The sequence below is a fragment of the Cyphomyrmex costatus genome, unplaced genomic scaffold (assembly GCF_001594065.2).
Source record: "Cyphomyrmex costatus isolate MS0001 unplaced genomic scaffold, Ccosl1.0 scaffold143, whole genome shotgun sequence".
NCBI classification, from domain to species: domain Eukaryota; kingdom Metazoa; phylum Arthropoda; class Insecta; order Hymenoptera; family Formicidae; genus Cyphomyrmex; species Cyphomyrmex costatus.
The window spans coordinates 182,590-197,693 of record NW_017275424.1 but is presented as its reverse complement, the minus strand read 5'-3'; the positions used below and the strand labels follow the sequence as shown (position 1 = coordinate 197,693).

General features: G+C 30.4%; 1 protein-coding gene across 1 annotated transcript; it reads left to right on the top strand.

The window, feature by feature from the left end:
* Positions 1-3,816: 3,816 nt before the first annotated feature.
* On the top strand, positions 3,817-15,023 carry LOC108783184 (lipase 3). The gene is made up of 8 exons (XM_018551681.1): positions 3,817-3,933; positions 7,758-7,953; positions 8,041-8,155; positions 12,062-12,305; positions 13,211-13,369; positions 13,464-13,551; positions 14,464-14,606; positions 14,719-15,023. Exons 1-8 carry the CDS (start codon positions 3,817-3,819, stop codon positions 14,869-14,871), a joined length of 1,215 nt encoding a protein of 404 aa, XP_018407183.1. The 3' UTR covers positions 14,872-15,023.
* The last annotated feature ends 81 nt before the right edge of the window (positions 15,024-15,104 follow it).

The following is a 15,104-nucleotide window of genomic DNA, read 5'->3' as shown; positions in this document are numbered from 1 at the left end:
ATGTAATTTTAATGTCAATATCATATTATATTGTTAAGAACATCAATCTTCTATTTTATCTTCGTAATAAATTTTTTTTTTAAATTTGATATATAAGATTAGTTCTAATTTTTGACTCTTATGCCCTTTATTCATTTTAAAAATTACAATTAGAAACGCAATTGAACTGCCATAGTAATTTCACAAATTAAATTACTTTGCAAATTAATAATTTAATGCACAATTGGCATCATTTGGTATTAAACCGTTTGATTTATCAAGTCATCCTCAGTCATAAATATAATAATTACGGCATAAAAAATAAGCAATAGAGTTTTTAGTTCACAGTCAATCTTAGCAGAGTACAGACGTGTTATTTTTTCGCTTTAATGTCATCGTTAAATATAAGAATATGTATTCTGACAAATGCAACAGCCTTTATACAAAAACTGTGTGTAGATGAGTCCATCATTTAAGGTTTGAAATAAAACTTGTTTCTTGTTAATTTTTACATTATTATAGTCAATTAAGTGTATAAAGAGTAAGTTTAATTATTCTTCCACAGATTTATTATCGATCTATCAGTTTTAATAAATTTCTCACTTTAAAATGGATTCATCTGTCAAGATCAATGATTCTGGTTACTGCACTACATTTTTATTTGTACTTCTGAAGACGACCAATCCAGGAGTCGAAACATGTCAAGTTATTGATTTGAAGATCTGCGATTTGAAGACTTGCGACATTGTAAAGTTATTAATCTTTAATTCTATTATTTATTATTATTTTTTAATTCTATGTTTTTTGCGTTTTTTGACCATTTGATATTTATTTTACGGTTTGACTACTTCATTAAAAAGAAAAAATTTTAAAAATTCTGACTTTTAATTTGTCTTTTTAATTTACCATAAGTAATGGAATAAGTAATAAATTAAGTAATAAATTATACCTTTGATATGTGTTGTTTCTTGCTATTTTTATTTATGACTAAGGGATGATTAGTAAATCGAAACATTATTAATTTTAGTAATCTTACGGTAATCAATTTTTTCACCCTATACTGCTCATTTATTTCGTTTCTTCTATTTTATCTTTACATGTTTTTTTCTATCCTAATTCTTCTCTGAATAGCTGCATATCGTAACGTCATAATGGACACGTAGTTTCTTGTGTGCTATTTGTAAATAAAAAAAGTGAGGATTAACCAATTAGATCGCATTAAAACTTATAAAAATGGACGAAAGTTATATCTCTTTATTTTTCTCTTGTCCTGATATTCAATAAATAATCATAAAAGGTAAAGTAAAAATGTGCGTACGCATGTCCATTGAGTAAACGCACTTCACATTCCTTTTATTACGACTATTCTATTTAATTACTATTAAGGCGGGTAAAGATGATCGGCGGGAAAAAGTTTTTACTTTTATCTATTTTTACAAGTGTTTAAGAATTTAAAGTAATCTTATTATTTTGTTTTATCTAAATTCTCTTTACAATTCTCTTTTACAAATGGCATGTAGTAAGAGACTTTAACATATCATTTCTTACTTATGACATTATGGTTTAATAAATAAATATGTTGAATTTAATCATTAAAATCCAATTATGTTATTTTCGGATAAACTATATATGTATGTGATAATTTATTATATCTAATAATTAAACAAATCTTTACGGTAATTATTTATAATGGGTTTTGTTATATGCACCAGTGTACATACACACTAAATAATAATGTATCTCACTATTAAGTGTACAACAGTTTTAATATGTATCAGTACACATTTATGCATCCCAGCCGAAATCGCAATATTATATATTTTTCTTCATAGAAACCAAAAATGATTATAATGATGATAATTTTCGCTTCTATTTATATTTTAGAAAAAATTCGTACATTGAAATAAAAAATAAAATCCGCCTATAGTTTAATTTTGGAAGAGAAGAGTTATTTAAGATCATAATCTGTTTTTTGGCGTCAAATAATATATACATAAATAATGCTATAATCACAACGATGCCAAATGACTATTTGCATTCCAATTAAGAAACAATGATTACGTTTATACGGCTCGATTTACGCCGAAGTTATAACATCGATGTTATAATTACTGACGTTAGGCTGCCGTGTAAACGCTATTTTAAAACGGAGTTATTACTTCGATGTTGTAACTCAGTCATTTAATGAAAAGGCTTAGAGTTATAAAGTTAAAAGAATAAAGTGAAAATATGGAAATGAAAAAGCGCGAAAGTTGGGAAACCGAAGAAACTCTATATTTTCTCAAATTAATGAAAATTATAATAAAGATCCGAAATCAAGCAAATGATTTGGTGGCGTTGAATTTAACAAGAGCCGTAACATAATTTTTTTCTGATGTCTTTGCCGTTTAATTAAAAGATTTTGAATATGTAATATGTGGATTGCATGACAACATTTTTCACATTTGCAAAATATACAGCAACAAACGAATAAACGTATTTCATGTTCTCTTCGATCACTTAATTGTGTCCAAGATTTAACAACCTAAAATGTTAATTTCACTTTTTAGTTATATGTATATTAATTTCATTTAATAAACAAATGTTTAATGATTTCCAAACACATACTAACTTAAAAGTTCACTTTGCTTTTGTATTACTTTATTTCAGCTTAATAGGAATAAGATAAGAACATGTAAATGCGACTACTCACCTTAAGTAGAAATTATAACATCAACATTCCTGAACATGTCTGCGTAAACGCTTAAGTAAGAATTATAACATTAGCGCTACTAAGTCGAAGTTATGATGATGTGTAAATATAGTCTTATTGAATGAACCGAACTTTATTTAAATAATTTTTTTTCACTGGATTTTTTAAATTTTGTATGTATCCTTGAACTTTTAGCCGGCAGGGTATTATGTTGCACTGACAGAAATATTTCCGGTAAGATTGTCCAATTCTTGATTTCGAGGCGGCGCACGTGAACGCCGAAAAATTTCTGACGTAGCTAATCATCGCGATGCTAATTTTCGCGACTATCACGTTTCAATGCTATCAACTGGCACTTGACGTCATTGTCGCGGATCCGGTGATATCATGAAATATTATACACGAGCGAAATATTACCTGTGTTAATTGCGCGACAAATGAGAGCCTCTTCGTAAAAAGATGCATGTGTAGTAACGTCAGCGGTTATCACAATCGCGCCTCCGGCTGCCACCTCTTCTACCCGATATCGCCGCCGTGGCTTTCGGTGATTCGTGTCGTTAATAAAAACAATCACGACCACGAAATACGTGAGTGACAAAAGCCGGATAAATTGTGAGACGAAGCCGGCGGGGGGTTGCAATTTACGGAAACGGACACGGGACTCGCGCATGAAAGTAGATTTGCTGTAATTACTGGTCTCAGTTCGCTCCACAATTCGAAACCGATAATCGTCTTCGGAAGGGCGAAGAGGGTGGGAAACCCAGGATGAATAAAGGTGCGTGGAAGGATCGTGTAACCACTTAATTTAAAGAACCCTCTTCGTCGCATCGTCGTGCTTTTCACTTCCGAACTCTTAAATACACGCGGTATTTATCGCCTCTTATATAACTTTACATTTCTTATAAGAGAACTTGATGAATTAATTATTTAGTCTTATATAAATAATATGAAAATTCATTTAACTGTTCGGTATAATATAGAATAGTATTGTAAAAATTATATATAAGTGCATGGTGTGTTTATTTCATTTAAATCTGCGCTTAAACTCAGTAACGAGAAGTAAAAGATTGCGTAAAGTAAAAGATATTGTAATAATAAAGAGGTACGTATATATCGCTCAGTAAAAGTGGTTGTCCATTGAGGATATGATTGCGCACTGGTGTTTTGTCTCGCTGCTATGTTATGGATTCGTCGTTCAAATAAACGGTTTATTTCACACACGCGGATTGTTCCCTTCAAGAACCGATCCCAATCTATTGATCGTAAGTGAAATGATCGAGAACTGTTTTTATACGATAATTTTTTATAAAGTAAGTTTTTATACGATACGTTTTTATAAAGTATCTAAATGTAACCATGAAAATTTATTTCTCGAGTTTGAAATCGTAAACGTATATACATATATATAGTGTGTATGTGTGTGTATATATACACTAATAAATTTTTTATTTAACATTAAAATTCTAAACTTTTAATTGTTTAAATTTTTAATTTTTGTTGTTTTAATTTTAAGCATAATCAAAATTAATTATTTATTAATTATCAAATTAATTATTATAATCTAATTTAAGCAAACGTTAACTATACTTAACGTACAATTATATTATATTTAATTAATTATTAATTTCTTCTAATGTAGGTTAACAATCTTGGTTCAATTTACTCTTCACTTTTTTCTAATTTTAAAAAGTAGAAAAAGATGACAAGTAAAATATACTTTGCATTGAAAAGTAAAAGTTAAACTGATTAAAAGACAATCTATATTTTGGTAGAAATGAACATTATACAATATTATATTAGATCAGTGCAAAAGTTAGTTAACATTCAAACTTAATAATAAATCGAACACTATAACTTTTACATTAATCTAATATAAATATAATATTGTATAGTTGTTATAAAAAAATACAATATATACATATAATAATAAATTATAATTACCTTTTATTATTTATACAAGTTTTTAGATGAGAATGCTGTATTAAAAGCCGATACCACACATGCACATAGACACACACACACACGCACATGCACACACACATTGCAGATAGTGTACCTATTTAATTTATATTCAATATTTGATCAATCATAATACTACATACGTTTTGATCTCTGATTTGGATCCTCTTTGGTATATACTCGTATAATTAAACATTATTTTAATTTAACGCATAGTGTTATATCAATCCTTAGTAATTCTATTTTTAACGAAACGTTAAGACAATCTTTATATGGCAATTAGAAATACTGAAGATGGATGACTATTCATTAAATTTAAATTAAGCTTTAATTATACACTAAAGAGAATTCAAATCGGGGATTGAAACGTATATGCGGCATTGATTATTATATACATATGGTATCCCGAAATTCGAAGACAATGTTATTTCTGTGTGAAACTTCGTGTAAAATTAAGTATAATGAAAACAGGGAATGGAAGTAATAACTCGATCGTTACTTGTAACGAAGTTACAGTTACAAGTTACTTTTTTGGTAACTTTACTGGTAACTGCGTTACTTTCTTTTTTTTGTAACTAACGGTAACGTAGTTACATTTTTTGGATAACGGTTACGAAATTTACAGTTAATTTTATCCTTACTTTGCATACAATTGGATACGTTATATAACGATTACATGTTATTAATTACGACAGCTATAAATATGTGGTTGAAGGACATTGAATGTTTTTATTTAATACAGGCGTACAAGCATTTAGTTTAATTTAATCTAAACATCGTACACATTTGTTCTAATTGAGCTGTGTAAAAAGCTTTACTCTGTGCATTTAATTCTGTGTACATTTATGTTGAGCAATTGGAAAACGCCCCTTTTTGGAAAACTTCTGTTATATATTTTAATTATAATTTTCTTTCTATCAAAATATTTGATTTACAGCTAAAAGTATATAGATTAAGTAAAAATATAGCTGTAATATAGATTATGTGTATTTCTTAATTTTCCTTTTAATTTCTAACTTATATCATAATTCAGATAGTCCTATACCATCCTATATAATCTTCTAGTTTTCTACAAAGTATAAAAAAATTCCTGAAATATCTTTTAGCTGTCAACTACTGTAGTGATCCTGAAGTGATCTTTGACAGCTGAGAAGTATATACAGTACCATTATTTCAGGAATTATTTTGCACTTCTATCATCTATGTGATACATCGGACATATGTATATCTCAGTTTGCTGCATATTTTACAGATTTTAGAATTACGAAATTGTGTTTAAAAAAAACTAAAAAATAAAACTATACATAGTATCAGTGTTATACATGCTATATATAGGTATATATATTTTTTTTTATTAACATTTGAACAAAAAATACTACAAAAGTACATTTTCAGACTGATTTCTAAAAAGTAACGAAAAGTTACCTTTCGAGTAACGGTAACTTTTCGTTACTTTTCCGTTTACTTTTGTAACTTACTTTGTAACGAGTTACTTTTAAAAAGCGATAACTACGCGGTAACTCGTTACTTTTTTTTACTCTGTAACGAGTAACTATGATTTGTTACTTTTAAAAAGTAACTTTCCATTCCCCCCCCCTCCTCTGAATGAAAGTATAAACCATTTTTCTTTCCGTAAAATAATCTTTTAAGTATAAACATTTAATGTTTTAGGCGGAAATAATATTGTCCTCGTACTCCGGGACACTGTACACGCACCGGCAGGAATGGTGTTCCCCGGCGCGCGACACTCGTACCGAAGCGCATACATACGTTTTAAGCCCATTCTACAATTGCGTAAGTGTAGTTGTAAATGGTTGTAGTCGTACGAATTAACCAATCACAGTCAAATACGGAAAAACGTTTGACTGTGAAATTCTTACAACTATGTTTACGCGATTGTAGAATGGGCTTTACTGGAAGCGCAGAGGAGGCGAGGAGCGCGAAAATTTTTTAAATACAAAACAATGTTTCGTACAATTAAGTATATATTGTTTCAATGAAATAAATTTTAGTCAAACAAATAGGAATATTAGATCCAAAGAAACCTTTTTCTCTGTGTATTTTGTAAATTAAAAATTTGAATTTATAAAAATTTGTATAATTATGAAAAGTACTATTTCCATACGTTATTTCGCATTACATTATGAGCAGTCCACTTAACGCTACGAATATACTTCGAAGCTTTTAATTGACCAATCAGAAGAAAGAATCTTACTAATCGACCAATAAAAAAATGCATTTATGACATCAAATGGACCGTAGCTTATACCATATTTTTTTTTACTTTATTATATGTTCTTATATTTAACTGTAAATTCAATTTTGCAATCTTTTGCGATACAAAATATTAATTTCATTTGCACACTGCAAATTTATACAATTTGTATGCATGCAAAGCTATTACAACGAATCTCAAAATTACACATAATGTTGTAATTATGCACAAAAATTTTTTACAGAGTATTAAAAATTTGTATGCATAATTACAATATTTTGTGCACAATAAAAGTATTGAATATTGGCGAGCGAGGGACACCGGGAGTATCTCACTCGTATTAATATAACAAATGTGTGAGACAGCGAAGGACACCGCGAGCCGGCACCACGTCCAATTACGCTTTCTCTCTCAATCGTGCGCTAACGACAGAATATCGAAGCGCCCCCGCCCTCCCCCCACTTTCACCCTTCGCGTTCCTCGTCTCCTTACGCTTTCAGTACTTAACATGTATGTATGCGTTTCGGTGTGTAGCGAACACCGGAGGACATCATTCCTGCTGGTGCGTGTAATTGAATAAATTAAACATCACTATCTGGGTGTCGGCTCTTGGCATTTTTAAGGCCGCAGCACACACTTTTGCACGACGCATAATGCATGATGCATAAAAGAATCAACAAATCATAATTCTTCTTTTCCTCCCACTTCACGGAAGAGAAGTATTTTGATTGGTTGATTCGCTTATGCACTATGCATTATGCGTCATGCAAAAATGTGTGCTGCGGCCTTTATTGATTTGCTTTGTCAGATTTAGTTCTTTATATTGTTTAATGTACTATAACAATTATAATTAATAATTTATCTTTAACGATTAATCATATACCTTAAGAAATTATTTGTTGCTACTTTTAGGAAGATAGAGTAAAACAGAGCGGTTATCCCTTTGAACTTCACCATGTAACAACTGATGACGGGTATATATTGGCTGTTCATCGGATACCTAATCGCTCGAATAAAACTCTTGAGAATTCTCGAGTGGTATTGATCATGCATGGATTGTTGGGATGTTCAATGGATTGGCTGATAACGGGTCCAAATCGATCACTCGGTATCAGATCAGTTTCTTATCTCCTCTTTAATTTATAGATTTTAATCCATTGATTAAAAAACTACCTTTTGTAATATCATTTATTAGCTTATCTCCTGGCTGATAATGGCTACGATGTGTGGCTCGGCAACTCCCGTGGAACCACAAACTCGAAGAACCACACGAATCTTTCCATAAACAGCGCTGAATTCTGGGATTTCAGGTATCAAAAAATTCCAAAATGTCGTCCCATCCATTGCGGTCCCAACTCTCACACTTTTTACGATTAGAAAAATGAAACAAATCAGATTTTACATACACCAAGTCAGATTTTAACTCGTTAACGAGTTTTAACGAGTTTTAACGAGTTAAAATCTGATATTCGTGTAGAATTTTTTTTATTTCTAGAATTAATTGCGAAAAATGCGGAAATATAATTGAATCGATTTCTCAACTATCCTGACCGCGTTTAATTTGAATTTTAATCCTTTGCATCTCTCATGACTTTAGAATCTCAACTTTTTTCAATCGATTTTTAATTATTTTGATGAATTTCTTGATATTAAGTATCGGGTTTTTTTTTGTTTTCGATAAAGTCATAGAAAGGCCATTCTACATAAGACGCAGAACGCATAGGTCGCGAGTGCAACGTATTTCAGATTGTGATAGGTTGCAGACCGAAATATGAAGGACGCAGGACGCAGAATGCAAAAGTTGAAATTCACCTAACTTCCTGCGTCCTGCGTTCTGCGTCCTACAACCTATTATAACTAAAATATGTTAGGTTAGTTTCTAGTCTTGCGAACTGCGTTCTGCGTGTTGCGACTTATGTAGACGGGCCTGAACATGAATAAGTGTTTAAAAAAATAGGCAACCATAGATTTTTATGTAATTACTATAATTAAACAAATAGTCAAAATTCATGCTTTTTTAAAATATAAATTAAACATGTAAAAAATATCTACTAAACTATTATCAATATCAAAACGGCAGTCAAATATACATTTAGTTTCACAATTATATTCTAAAGTATTTTTCAGAACTTTTTCAAATTTTGTTGTTCGTTTTTCTATAATTTTTGAAAAAAATGTGGAAAAATCGATATTTTTTATATTGTAAATCCAAATAAATAGTTTGAATATCTGTCATAATATTGTTTTAGAGGTTTTTTGAATCATTAAATTCTAATCTGAGGTCAAAATTTCCAAATCTAAAATGGCTGGATTGTATGTGATGGATCAAAAATGGAAAAAATCTTATTTTCAAATTTATTTTCTGGATACTTTGGTCGTCGTATCTGAATTTAAAGTCATTATTAAAGCCTGTCTTATTAAATAATTTATTCTTATAAATAATAAAATACTAAATATTTTATTAAAAATATTTGTATTCTTGATTCACCATATTGAGTCGGCCATTGAATTATAAAATTCTAATCTTTGATTCATGGCCTAAAAAATCCTTAAATATAAAGGTCTAAAAATCCGGTCTCATTAAAAACGTATTTGTAATACAGAGGATTAATGAAATTATTGAATATTATTTATCTAGTATCAATTAATTATATGTATAATATTGCAGCGATATATTATATATTACAATATAAAACATTAAAATTACAATATTTCATAATATTGTAATATTTCCAATATAAAATATTAAAATTTCAATATTGCAGCAATATTGTTACAATTTTTGTAATATTGTACACTATTAAAATATTGCTGCAATATTTTGTGCTGTAAAGGTATACATAAATTTTAAATACATTTAGTAATCTAGTTATATAAATTGCAGGTTGATTATTGTCATCAATTTGATAATTATATATATATAAATATATCTACATCTTAAAACACTGCCTGTAAAGAATTTATTATGAAAATCAAATGGTGTAAAGAAAACACAGTTGCGTATTTAAAAAATTATCCATTTTGTATACATATTTTTTTTTAAGCAAGTATGTGTTTTCTTTACACCATTTGATTTATCTCATTATTCTGTTCACAAAAGTATTAAGGTACGATAATTAAAAAGTCAACAGTTTACGAGTTATTTTTAACATTTTGTGTCAATATGTATCAAAATAAAGTGTAAAATATCTCGAAAACTATTGGTTTTTTGGTATCTCTACCTTAATACTTTTATATGCAAAATAATTAGAGGAATCACGTTATCTAAAAAAATATTACATAATTCCATTTAAAAAAGTGGAGGTGACCTTCATATCTTTTTAGCGCCTCCACTTAGAAAAAAAACAACGTGACTAAAACGTGTCCCCCTCGACACCGTTCCATTTTTATTTGAAACATTATTGTCTACTGAATTTAGTTTTCGAGTTACTTTATTCTCCATTAAAAGTTAAAATGGGTCACCTTGTATATAATATTAAATAATATTCCTGAAATATTAACGGATTATTATATATACATCGACTTCTGATAATATTATGATTATTAAAAGTAATATTTAATCCCAAGTAGAACAAAAGCGTTGAGAAATAGTTAAAAAACGTTTTTCTGTAACATTGAGTAACGTTACAAGTGTCCGTATAGGAAATACAACAAATTTTCTAACTTGAATAGTCGTCAATTTCAACGATTAATATCTCAGTTCGCGCGGAAAAATAATGTTTTTTTGCCAAATTTTCATGCAAAAACATATTAAATAATCGTAATTTTATTTAGTACTTTATTTATATAGTGATTTTAATTAATCTCATTGTTTTTAACGTTTCCTATACAAGGACACTTGTAACCGTTACTCAACATTACAGAATAACGTTTTTTCAACCGTTTCTTAATGTTTTTGTTTTGCTTGGATATAAATTATTTGAAACTCTCTCGTTCCAGCTCATGGTTAGACAATCAAAACCAGCAATGAAAATAGAATTGTAGTATTAAAAAAACATAAAAAACACATTATAGGAAACAATTCGTAACTATATAATGAGATCTTGGGATGTTGCATGTCGTATAGCTCCGTGAGAGCGACGGACTCGTAACAGAGATGAGTTCAATGGATTTTTGCCTAAATAATAAAACCTTTTTAATACATGTTTTTGGTAATTATGCACTATAGGGGACCCAGCTCCGATGACCTTGAGCTTGACATATGTTGTCAAGGTCATGATTCTGAGCAACTTTGCCTTAATAACTAGATGGCGGACTCTTATAGTTTTTGGGATATTAAGCGTTATTTTTAACAGTGGTGAAACCTACTGGGTAAATGTTTCGCTTTACACAGTCAACCTCAAATGACTTCCGAGTGACCTTGACCTTGACCCTCAAGAAGGTCAAGGTCATTGACCATTCCCATCGCTCGTCCTTCGTTAAAAAGTTATTAACAATCATAGTTCTAAAATATACGTTTCATTTCTGCTATATACGTATGATATCTGTGACGGTGTGGGTGCGGGGGAATGGCCGAAGGCCGCGTGTGTGTGTGTCTTCGGCCACCCCCCCGCACCCACACCGTCGCAGAGGTCTGCCCCGACAGTACTATCATAGCAATAGACAATCGTAGAAGTCGTGTGCCTCTGTGCAGAGGAGGGGGGGGGGGTGAAAGTTATTTTACAAATAAAGTAGGTGCTTCCCATTTTCTAGATATTTACCATGGAAGTCGTGTGCCCATGCACAGGGGGGAGGGGGATGATAGTTGCTTCGCGTAGAAGATTTAACACATTTACATAGGGAGAGGGGGTGCAGAATAGTACTTAATATCATACACGCATACACTTCGCAACATTCTACTTTAGTACTTTACAAACAAAGTAGGTGTTTCCCATTTTTGATTTTCTAGATATTTACCGGAAAGACATATTATTGTATTTATACGAAATTAGATTTTTAGGTCTAAATATCTCAGAAACTATAAGAGACCGTCGCCTAGTTGTTAAGGCAAAGTTGCTCAGAATCATGACCTTGACAACATATGTCAAGGTCAAGGTCATCGGAGCTGGGTCCCCTATAGTGCATAATTACCACAATTTCTACCAAAGTAAGAGAATCTTTCTTTCATGTTGTTTTTTTTTTATTTCTTTGTCTCAGAATTTATGGTACTATGTAATTTTATAATGTCTATATCTTGTATATTATAATTATTAATCAATTCTCCTGCGCGTATTTAGCTGGCACGAACTGGGTATGCACGATTTGCCGGCTATGATAGACTATATATTGAATCAAACTGGCCAAGAGCAACTGTTCTACATAGGCTTCTCTCAAGGAACAACGCAATTTTGGGTCCTTATGTCTCTCAGGCCAGAATACAACAAGAAAATCAAACTTATGTCCGCTCTAGCCCCTGTGGCTTACACCGGACACATTGGTGGTTTACTGAGACCTTTGAGTTATTTCGCGAATTATTTTAAGGTAAGTATCAAGTATATATAGCTACCTGTAATAGTAATCCGTTAACATATTTTCCGAAATTTTAAGAAAAGTATAAATAATTGATAGAAGTCTTTTATTCTTCATTTAATTTTATTAAACAGAATATAATTAGACTATCTGTCACTTTCTCATTACAAACAAAACTTATTATATTTATGTGAAATAAAATTTTTAATAAAATATTTATGTATACACGCGCGCATGCATACATACACACACACACACACACACAAGCTAGATTTTTTTTATTAAAAAACATTTGCGACATTTTCAAAGTACTATCACTGTACATTCTAGAGATAAGCGAATTATTCGAATATGAATCGAACCGAATTAAGATTCAATTCAATTCGAATTTGAATTACTTACTTATGATTCGACCATGAACTATTCGCAAATTTCGAATCTATGGCAGATATTCATTTTCAGTTTTTATCTTAAGACCACCTTAAATGTCTTAAAAATGCTAATGTTCTCATCTTATTGGTTCATAACATCTTGAAACTGAATTTAAAACAGTCTCAAAGAATCGACTATAAATACCGGCTTGAGATGTCTAAATATAAGAATTAAATACTATATTAACAATCTTATACATACACATATATAGGTACATACATATATACATATACTATTATAGATGTTGACAAATGAAATTGTAAATATTTTAATGAATTTGGTCACTTTCATAATTTTCATTTGATTTCAAGATACACAATCAATTCCTAGATTCGATTTAGATTCAAATTGGTTCTATTCGTATTCGGAGTCAAAAAACCTTGATTCACATATCTCTAGACTATTGTATGTTCTAAAGAATAATTCTACTTAAAAAGAAAGCAAATCTTTCTCGCAAATCTACTCTATGTTTCTTAATTCGACAGGGATTTTACAAGTATACTGGATATTTTGAAATGTTAGCGAATACAGAATTAGAGAAATACGTAACGCACAAGTTATGCCATAAAGGCATCTTCACTCAACCCATGTGCCAAATGATTGTGTCCATGATCGGAGGTTTCAGCATCGGAGAGACGGATTACGTAAGCTATCGTCGTAAAAGCCACACAAATATGTTCCGATTGAATTAAATGTAACTCCGATTCACTTACGTGAGGTAACATTACATATTTTCAGGCGCACTTGGAGGATTATTTGCAATTTGCACCAGCAGGATGCTCGTTCAAGCAATTGGTTCACTACGCGATGGGCATTCAGAACCCAGGTATTAATTTCTCAGAGTTTTCTACTGAATTTTAAATTACGGATTTGAAGAATCACAATTTTTTTCTTTTAAATACAGAGGATAGACAAATAATATAAATACTTAGGAAATACACCATCTATTTGTTTTATTAATAAGAGATCGATCAGTAATTTGCCTTTAATATAGATTCTATCCTTATTATTGAATAGTTATACAATACATGAATAGTCACCAATAGAATGTTATACCCGGAAAGAATGATTTTTGTTGAAGTATCTGAAAATTTAGTTAAATAATAGAGATCTGAAAATAATTTTATTGGACCTTTCAAATAAATTATGTAGGATACTCAAGCTGGTCGCTTATAATATTATAGAGTGCCAAAACTTTTCTGCAACATTGTTCATTATACTCGAGTTTCCTAAATTTCTACATAATTATTTCGACAGTTTAACAAAATTCTCTTCTAGTATTTTTCGAATGCTTACATAAGTAATGTTAAAAAAAAAAAAATGATTCTTCTGTTCTTTAAAATGTCAACGTTTTTCCTGGCCAGCTTAATGACTTGATTTAAATATCATTGAATCATTGTGAGCAGAATAAGAGAAATTTAAGTAGAATGAAAAGAACTTAAAGAGTGTGGAATAAAAAGTAGATTTCTTTTAATATCTTTTAAGCAATGTTGTGCTGAATTGGAGAATTCTGTTAGAAGAACGGTATTATATTGCATTGATGACTATTTAAGTATTGTATAATTTTATTCCAATAAAGATAGATTCTGTATAATAAAGACAAATGATAGGCCAGTGTTATTATAATCTGTTATAATAAAACAAATGATGTGTATTTCCTAAGTGTTCCTAAGATTTTATTTTATCTATCTCGTATATACGTGCTTACACTTTCGTAACTGAGTTGCTTCTTTTGCAGGACATTTTCGGCCTTACGATTACGGCACATTCAAAAATCTTAAATTTTACAGGCGATTCATTCCGCCAGAGTATCCCGTGGAAAAAATCACAGCTCCCGTGATTTTATATAATGGCTTGAATGATATTCTGGCTGCTCCAAATGTAATTATAAATGCGTCACTAATTTGCCGATGTGTATACAATTAAACGAAAGATACTCGTCTTTTCAATATCTTGCACAAAATGCCGAGTAACATTTCATCATTTATTTTAGGATGTTGAGATATTGAACGGAAAATTGCCGAATATTTTGGAAAAATACACGGTGAGGTTAAAGGGATTGAATCATTTCGATTTCGTGTACGGTTTACACGTACGAGAGCTCGTCTACAATCATCTTATTGAAAGAATGAATTCCATACCGTAAAGGTAAAACGCAGATTCTCGAAAATTAGTTGCTTAATTACAAACAATTCTTGCAAACCACTTGGATTAATTATAGTTTATACATTCTAGATACCTAATTAGTTTAATTAAATGATATTCTTTACAATTCTAATGTGAATGGGAATTGCTTCAGGGAAGACACGAAAACTACTTCAACTTTTGCATCAACTTTATTTCATGTTCGTCTTTCTCGTAATCGTATAAATTTTGATT